This window comes from Sitodiplosis mosellana, unplaced genomic scaffold, assembly GCF_009176505.1.
Source record: "Sitodiplosis mosellana isolate CC-2019 unplaced genomic scaffold, AAFC_SMos_1.0 Smas_scaffold_5712, whole genome shotgun sequence".
Taxonomy (NCBI): domain Eukaryota; kingdom Metazoa; phylum Arthropoda; class Insecta; order Diptera; family Cecidomyiidae; genus Sitodiplosis; species Sitodiplosis mosellana.
The window spans coordinates 5,610-15,430 of NW_022600954.1; the positions used below are offsets into that span (position 1 = coordinate 5,610).

General features: G+C 35.7%; 2 protein-coding genes across 2 annotated transcripts; both read left to right on the plus strand.

Annotated features, from left to right (window-relative positions):
* The first annotated feature begins 929 nt into the window (after positions 1–929).
* LOC129572903 (uncharacterized) lies at positions 930–2,681 on the plus strand. Its single transcript, XM_055453018.1, has one exon. The coding sequence runs from the start codon at positions 930–932 to the stop codon at positions 2,679–2,681; it is 1,752 nt and encodes a 583-aa protein (XP_055308993.1).
* Positions 2,682–4,164: 1,483 nt separating this feature from the next.
* Positions 4,165–6,880, plus strand: LOC129572908 (uncharacterized). Its single transcript, XM_055453023.1, has 4 exons — positions 4,165–4,334; positions 4,409–5,466; positions 5,581–5,785; positions 6,714–6,880. The coding sequence occupies exons 1-4, from the start codon at positions 4,193–4,195 to the stop codon at positions 6,812–6,814; spliced, it is 1,506 nt and encodes a 501-aa protein (XP_055308998.1). The 5' UTR covers positions 4,165–4,192; the 3' UTR covers positions 6,815–6,880.
* Positions 6,881–9,821: the final 2,941 nt, after the last annotated feature.

Here is a 9,821-nt window from a genome sequence, read left to right on the forward strand (position 1 = left end):
GATTTGGTGCGAGCGTTCCGTTTATTTCATTTTTTTCTTCAGTATATTGAACTAATGTTGCGTTAAATGCGGTTCTGATCGATCATGTGTTGGTGCTCTTGATTCGGTGCCGGCATATCATCTGAAATGCGAAAAAAACACATTTACATTAGCTAAAATACAATTGATTGCGAACAAAACACTCAATCTTACCCGGTTCATCATCACCGTCATCACTTTCATCACCGCTCCAGTTAGTTGCATCCGAATCGTAATCAGGTTGTTCAAAAAAAAAAGAAAGAGAAAAAAATGCAATGAGTCAAAATGAAATGAAATGAAAAAATGGAAACAGATATGAATGCCTACCTGATGATGAGATCACTGATGACTGGATACGTGTTAATTCGAATATGTCTTCCGTATTAAAGCGATATTCCTCGTATTCCGTTCGTTCGAAAAACGGAAAAAATTCATTATAGTCGGCTTCATCGCAAAATGGAAATGTTGAAGATGTAGCCGACTTTGCTTCACACTTTTTTTCACTTGAAAAATTTTGTTGGCTTGCCATTTTTGATTTTCGTCTTTCTGGTTTCACTTTCTGGAATGCTATGACTTCTAATGCGATCAAGCAGTATATTTTTGACTGTGATCAGCGGGTCATGTTTATCGTTAACGGTTGATGCGGTCAGTTTTTTAATTCTCGTCCCTTTGTTTTCACTTTCTGTAATACAATGACTTCTAATGCGTTTCGTTAACGGTATCGATATCGATTGCATCCGAAATCCTAATTCACTGGATTTTGGTGGATGTGAGCAATTTGGGTGTGAACATTTGTATACGCAAAGAGCTGCGGTTTAAATTACGTTTTCCTTTTGCACGCATTTCCATTGTATGCCCCGAATTTTGCATCGCAAATTGCACACTGATCAGTTTTTTGTCAACGTTCAACAATGTCAGACCTAATCGAAATTGAACAGCGTGAAAGCGCGTTCCAAAACCGCTTGTCAACATTCAGAATAACAAACAAAGGTCATAAAGATTTGGATGCATTTTTCGAGGATTGTTTTAAATATTTCGAACCGATGATCGAATCTCTTCTCGACGTGCATTATATGATCAAAGTGTCTACCTGTTTGCAAGCAATATTCGAAAAAAGTGTTATATCGGATTGCGGTGAAACCAAAGTAACTCAAACTATTTTCATTCACTCCAATAGTGAAATTGTGGATTTCGAAACGTTTTTGGCATCATTTTACGACGAATATATCGCTAATTATATCAAGAACCGCGTCACCGAAATAGAACTTCGCGGAAGTGGGTTTTCATTGAAAGAAATTGTTGAAATAGAAATGCAAGCATGTAGTTATGACCCCTACAATGGTGCGACGTATATCAAGACACCAAAAAAACTGGACAGTAAAAAAGCCATAATAAACGTGCAAAATGATGATAACCAGTGTTTTAAATATGCGATTTTGTCTGCAATTAAGGATATTAAAAAGAATCCTCAACGTGTCTCGCATTACAAACGTTATGATAATGAACTAAATTTCACCGACATAAAATTCCCCGTTGGGTTGAAGAATTTGAAAAAATTTGAAGAACTCAATCCAATGATATCAATAAACGTTTACATGTGGAATGAAGAAAGTGAGAAAGTGCGCCCTCTGAGGTTGACCAAAAATGTTAAATCGACACATATTCACTTGCTACTGTTAACCGAAGTTGATAAAAACAATGAAACACCGAAATCACACTATTGCTGGATTAAAAACCTAAGCGCATTGCTCAGTGCTCAAGTGTCAAAAAATTGTCGAAAAAAACTATTTTGCGATAGGTGTCTCAATCATTTCATGCATTTCGAAAAATTGGAAGAACATAAATTAGCGTGTCTAAACCAAAATGAATACCAAATTATAATGCCCAAGCCTGGACTCGATGATACTGTTACATTTGAACACTATTACAAACAATTACCAGTGGATTTTGTTGTTTATGCAGATATTGAATCAATTCTACGAAAACCAAGTGATGATGATAATTCATTCAAAAGTGAAAAAACATCAGCTTTCCAAAAACATGAGGTGTTCAGCATCGGCTTTTACAGCACAGGAGCTTATGCTGATTCGAGATATCGTTCTTATCGTGGACCTGATTGTGTTGAATGGTTTGTTAGTGAAATGGAGAGTATCGCACACACAGCAAGCGAAGTGTTGTCTAACAATGAACCAATGGAAATGACAAATGAGGAAGAAGTATTGTTTATATGGGCTGAAGAATGTCATATATGTGGAAAACCGTTCTTTGAAGAAACAGATAAAGTTCGTGATCACTGTCACAATTCAGGTGCATTTCGTGGTGCTGCGCATAATACATGCAATCTGAATTATCAAAGAGCTAAATATGTCACCGTGGTGTTTCATAATTTGTCGAATTATGATTCACATTTCATCGTTAAAGCGTTAGCTCAAAAAATCGCAGGTGACATATCTATTATACCACGAAATGATGAGGTTTATATCTCATTTTCGAAACACGTTGATGGTACCCGTGATGCGCGTACCGGAAGAGGTGGTGTAAAACTACGATTCATAGACTCTTTCCGTTTTATGTCGCGATCTCTCGACTTTCTTTCTTCAAAACTACCATCAGAACAGAAGCGAATTCTTAAATCAGAGTTCTGTAATATAAGCAGTACCTAGGGGGAAATAAGTATTTATACATTTGTATGTAATAATATTATAATCAACGAATTTCCGTATTTACTTTTATTTGCATGCATTTGCGCTAGCATTGTCAAATTAAGTGCATATTTATTACGTATTCACACTATTGAGTACACACATTCGAAATGTCAATAGTAGAAATGATACACAAATACTCACATAAGCGGCAAATGCATGCAAATGCGCGTAAATGGATTCGACTATGAGTTGACAGTTCGAAACACTGCAAGACCGATTCTCGTTCATTTGAACAGAAAATATGAGTGAGAAGGTACGTTTTCCGTTAAATTTGTTGTATTTTTTCATTTTGTTGTTTTTCTGTGGTTATTTCTCCTATTTTTATTTTATTTTGATTAATTCCGCAGCCAAGAAAAAGAAAGAACAAATTTTGGCCAAAGTTTCAAACATTTGTGGGGAATATTCCAGAATTGTTGGTCAACATTTTACAATCGGCTGGCTATGATTGTGAATTGTCCATTGCTGATTTAGACGAGACAGACATTGAAATAATCCAAAACCACGTATCGATTAAAGCTAATCATCTGTTGAAAAACTCAGCATATTCAGTGGGACAACCCTTTGAATTTTTGCCGGGTCACCGTAAAGTTTTATTTGTCCTTCGCAATAAAGCAAAAGAGTTCATTGAAGCTAACATTGAAGAGAAGAAAAAAGTTACAAGCGGTTGTGATAATACCACTGAGAGTTTCGTTGAGTTGCTAACGCCCGAGGAGACCAAGGAATTAGCAACGAAATTAATCAAAAAACTAAATACATCTAATGTTGTAAGTTCGTATGGACTAGATGAGTTTACTGAAGCGAATATTGTTGGTTCATTAGAAGCATACGTGTCGAACAACGCACGAAAGTCGCTAGGAAATTCGACCGCATCATACAAGTGTTCAGTGAAGTGTATTTCGTGTGAAAAAATTGTTCCGTGTACAAACAATAAACATTGGGAAACGAGCAATTTAGAAAAACATTTGAAGACGCATATTCAGACTCGTGATCAGATTGAGATCGTGCAAGGAAAAAACCCATTGGACGAAACACTAACAGTTCAAACAAATGATTCTCACAACATAATTAATAATAATCAAAATACTAGCGATTTTTCAAACTTACGTTTGAACGCTAAAGATCTAAACTCAATATTGGGACTGAAGTGACCGCCTTTTTCGACTTGTCAATGCATTAGTGTGAATTTATTTGACGTTTCGAAAAACATTCGTAGAACATTCGAACAACAGTTTGGCTGTCGTTTTAAAGTGTAATTAAAAGTCTCTCTTGTCTTGTGTTCAACGTGTGCTAACGATTTTCTCTTCAACGATTTTGTGTTCATAAACAGACAGAAAAAAATTAAAATGTATTTTGTAGTATATTTGCTGCAGAATAAAATTCGGATTGTCATTCCGAAAGCATGGATTCAAGATATCGATCGACATTGGGAAAAGTTTGTTAACAAAAGTCTGAATCGAAACCAAACGTTCATGGCTTACTATTCTGAAGAAGCTGACGCTATGGATCAAAATGGCATGCCCAACAACAATTTTGTACCTAATTTTACATTTGCCGGCGAGACTGTTTTCCCGGGAGCTGGTTGCTATTTCGTCAAGTTGCTCATTTACAAAGGTAAATTGCACAACATTCAATATTTATACACAGAATATTTTTTTACATAGAATATGAATTTTTTCTTGGTGTAGAATCGTTTGAAGAGGCCATGGCAATTGTATCTCGTACCCGAAATTTGCCACCACCAATTTACAATGAAAGGCGATTGTCAGAACGTCCTATTCCACGTTTGTCGTTCCGCAATGAAAATGATTTGGATCGTTCAATTCAACAAAATTCATTCGAAACCAATTTCGGTGAAGTTTCTTTCGCAAGTGATTCATACATTGAAGACAATGATAGTTTTCTTGGCGTTATTCCAAACGATGCTGGTTTCGATGGTAGTTTGGAGAACCCTTTGGCGTCAGTCGACGATGCAAATGAAAGTGCGACGGTGGAAACAGCTCCAAATCAAACTACAAATGGTTTGGCTGATGAGAATGCGATTTTGGAGGATACTTTGGTGTCAGTCGACGATGCAAATGAAAGTGCGATGGTGGAAACAACTCCAAGTCAAACTACAAATAGTTTGGCTGATGCAAATGAAAGTGCGATGGTGGAAACAACTCCGAATCAAACTACAAATAGTTTGGCTGATGCAAATGAAAGTGCGATGGTGGAAACAACTCCAAGTCAAACTACAAATAGTTTGGCTGATGAGAATGCTAGCAAAAATATTGTCAACGAAAGTGGTGTTTTTGAAAACACGGAATCGGTTGGTCCCATCAAAGACACCGATGTTCATGACCCCATCACGGCATCAGTGGAAGTTGCAACGCTGCCTGAAAATGTTGTTGATAGCAATGGCTCATGCCCAAATCCAACGACATCAAATCAAAGCGAATCGACCGTGCAAAACTTATCATCGTCATCGGAAAATGGTTCTATCGCTAGCACTTCGGAAACAGCTAATTCAAATGTGCAGATCAAACGTGAGCTGGTACTTGTTGCTGAAGCTTGCCGTGGGAACAACAATGAGTTGGAAATTCTTCTGGATGATGATGTTCAAGTAGTCGATGAATATGACAATGAAATCACCTTCACATACAATCGGAAGACTGGGTACGGCAAGCCATTCAAAGCCAATGAAAAAGGCCTGATCAAACACGAAAAAGACGTTGTATCTGGTGGCATTCCTTTTGGATCATTGGTAATTAAAGACATTTCTATAGTAAATAATATACAGTCTTAGAAATAAAAATATGACATAATATTTAATTCCTTCCTACATTTTGCTTATAATTTCAATTTTTACTATTTTTAGAAGGAGGGTCGTGTTTATATGCTCGGCGAGAAACAAATAATTGTTCCAGCCAAGGTGATTGACACTTTTCTACAGTGGAATACAGAAAAGCCTGATCAAGTTGAATATGACGAAAGACAAACAATTGCGTTGTTGCTTGTGTGCGTAACGCCCGGTGATTTAGCTCAACATAAAGTCAGCAATGATGTGATTGCTTTTTTGAAAGGTAAGTGAAAATAAAACGAATTATATGCGTAATCTAAACTTACATAGTGCACAGTTCTCTATAAGCGGTTTTCTACATTTATTACGACCATTCAGTGAAACAACTTCGTTTGTACATAGATGCCGAATCGAAAATTTGACAAACAATTTTTTGGTTTTTTTTTTTTGTTATTTTTTCTTTATTCCACGTTTTCTGTAATTTGATTAGTTCATATTTCAATTTAAATTCAAATTTAAATTCATCCTGTCGTATTATTATTAATTTTTGATCGAGAGTTCTTCATCGTAATTTTAGTCGTAAATTACTCAAATGCTAGCTCATTCATAGCCATCCTTGACGCGACCGAACTGCTCGCACATCTTCTGGTTTTTTGGGCATATTCAAATATACTTTCAGAGAGTATGGGCTTGGGCCAGATGATTTGGTCGGTGGAGAAGCAGTCAAATCATTTTTCTGCGGTTCCCATTCTTCATCTGAGGTGGTCATTTCTGGGGCGGCCTGAAATATCGTTTTTGTTGTATTCGTGCGTAATATAAAATATGTAGTCTTACCTTTTTTGGCAAATCGATGCGACGGCGAAACATTTTAAGAAATGTTGACAGCAGGTTTCCCATTTTTTCGTCGTTTATTCTTCTTTTTCAAAAAAATTGAGATTCACAAATCAATGCGATGCAGAAAAATTTTATGTTTGGAAAAAATCGGATGCGACTTGACAGATAACTAGACACATTGTGAAAAAACGCGCCGACGAGTACTTCTATCTTTCACTTGTATGGAAAGAGATATGTCAAATCAGTTGTTAAGTTGAAACGGTTAAACGGTTGAACGGTTGAACGTTCAAAAATTGACATTCAAAATTGTCGCATCTCTTCCATTTAGTAAAATTATTTTACATATATATTAATTTGGAATAAATTCAATTTTTCAGGTTTCTTGGAAGTTCGAGCTGCTGGAAACGTCAATCGATTAAATCGTTTGGAAGAATACATCGACAAATTTTGCTCTACGAAGGCAGCAAAGAAAAATTGAATGCGTTTCTCTAACGTGTTCTAAAAAGTAAAAACGTTCAGTACAAATTTAGCTTTCTTGTCATTGATTCTAAGCGCCATTACGTGGCCGAATTTTTTTACAAAAAAAAACAAATGCGATTTCCAAGTTTAGTAGAGTTACCGTAATTTGAACAAATCGGATTTTTTTAATACATCTTTGATGTGGGAACAAAAAAAAAAAATTTGAATGATGTAGAAGAAAAAAAAATGCAAATGAAGCGACAGAGAATGGAACAGAGAAAAAAGAAGACAGAAAATAAGTCACAGCCAACCAGAGAACAAAAAAAACTACAATGTAGCTACAGCGCTGCATTAGAATGTATGGCATAAAGGCTGGTGCCAACAAGAAAACTTATAATTTTTTTTTCATGAGGTGATAGTTGGTTGACCCTAGGGTTGACCTTTGTCAAACAAAAAAAATATTTTGTTCAAGTTAATAGTTAGGTTTATACATTTCAATACATATTTATCATGGAAGGAAGTGATTTTTGCTAGAGTTTTACCTTATTTTAGACCATGTTTTTACATTTCGAAACAAAAAGAAAAAAATTAGATTTGAAAAAAGCAATGAACAATAATTACCATTGATGAAGCATTTACTGAAGCAACTAATACAAATGTAAATTTCTTTTACAAAAGAGAAAAGTAATATCAATCTTAATAGTGAAAAGTATTAAATGAGAATGTAAATGAATTCAAAAACAAAAAACACGTGATATTCATTGAGTGCAAGACTAAATATAATATGATGTGATATGTCAGTGACCTTTGCCAAATAAATAAAAAAATCGTTGATACATTTCTTTATTCTTTATTGATTAACTCTGTTTAATTATTATATGTTTTGGTTTAATCTTAAACGTATTGTTTTAAATTAAGAAAGTAACTCTAAAAGGGCTTTTTTGTACTCATCAACATTTCCAGATAATTTATATGATTTTTCTTCAGATGTTTGATTGAGATCAAATTCTGGTGATTCGATGGTGACCACGTAATTTTCCATGCTATTGAAAAATGAAGGGACTGAAAATAACTCTAATCGAAGATCATTTTTCAAACGATGCCACAGAGAGAGAACTCCTATTCCACGATTATTCGACACACTGGGAGATGTGGGCGCTACATCTAAACCATATTGTCTATCCTTCTTTGTTTTTCCATCCATATATTTGAAACATAAGACACAACCTATAATAATATTTTCATTAAGATCATTTTCAGAAAGCATGTGATGCTCTTCTCCAGAATATCGAAATATACACCACTGTCCGATATCAATCTGTTTTTCAACACGCAATCCACATTGTGGAAAAGATTTTATCACCAGAGAAATATCATCTCGTAGTTGAGATTTTCTTTTATTAGATGCGATTTCTTTTGGTAACTTCACTCTCTCCAAACGATCTTTGCTTAAACTCATTGGTGAGTCCGTTATCATGCTAACAATAGCCGACTTCCTTATGAGTTTTGTCGAGCCGCCTTCATCACAAACTTGAATAAATCGGCTATTTCCATCAAAATCAGATACCGTTTCGGAGTAGTCACGGAAATAAGTAAAATCGACCATATCGTCAGCTAAATTATTGGTATCGATTTCATCACTTTCTATCGGTTCATTCACATCATCCACTTTTCTGAACAAAACATTTCCTTTGGTAATTTCACATCGTTGAATATGGTCGGCATCGATTTTCATACCAAGTTTGGCCGCGTCCAATAGAGCTTCTTGCAATGATTCCTCGAGAGTACTTCGTAGATCTTCATCGGTTGGCATCTCAAAAAGTTTATGATTTTCACAACGATTTTGAATTCTTGGTAATATGGCCACATCGGGCATACGGAAGTAAGCAATATCGTTTTGAAGTTCTACTCTACTTATCATATGCAATAGTTCGAGCATAGAGAAATTTATTTTGGTCCAGTTGGCTGTCGTCATGGATCGCAGCTGTCGGAATGTCCGCTCGCACGGCTGACTATTGAATAACGTAATTAAGAACAAATGTGACTGCTTGGCCTCCCGAAACTTCCTAATTAAATGTAGAATTCCGTAAGCATTCAATTCCAAGCATGTGAAAGCATTTTGCGAAATAAAATTATCTTCTGTGTGGTATTTGACTGGTTCATATGTAGAAATCCATTGTTTCCATGCGCGAAAGAAATACAATGACCGCCATACCATAGACACTCTTTCTAAGGGACTCAAGTCTACTTTGGTGAATGCATCTGTGATGTCTCTCGATAGTTTTAAATACTTGACAGTAGCTTCACTGTGCGGTACATACTTTGTCAGGGCACTTAAAACTCGATTGCTGCTTACTTTTTCAAACGAGGCAAAATTTTGCCTGTCTTCAGGGCATATGTCACTCAGCACCAAACCATGTATTTCTTTTCTGACTGTCTTGATTAAAATTTTCAAGTGAGATACAGAAACTTGAAAAAATCCCATTGGCAAAAGGATTGACAACTGCAGCAATCTATTCCTTATTTTCGTTGCCAAGTGAAATATATCTTGTATAAAAGATATACTTTGTTCATAGTTTAAATTGCTTAAAACATCAGAGGACAGCTGATTGCACATTGCGTTCAAGGATTGTTTCATGCTAACCAGTAGTCGTGCATCGCCATCTGCAGATATGCCTGCTATTTCGATATCACACCTGAAAGAATGCATTGCATGATATAGCTTTGAAAATTAATTTGTATAAAATGAAGTTTGAAGCATACATTGCCAATTGATCTTTCATTTGTTTCCAACGTAGAAGAACATCTTCTGTTTTGAAACGATTATCCGTACCGAAAACTTGTAATATAAAAGGTGGGACGTTGTCCATCAAAGGTTGTGCAAGAACTAAGTAGACGAGCTTAGATTTTGAGTTATGATTGATTTGTTCTTCAATATCATTCATCGATTGTGGGGTAAAAGAGAACGGAATAGGCATTCCTGTGTGATTTGTAGGCAAAACTAAGCCTACCAACTGGTTTGTAGA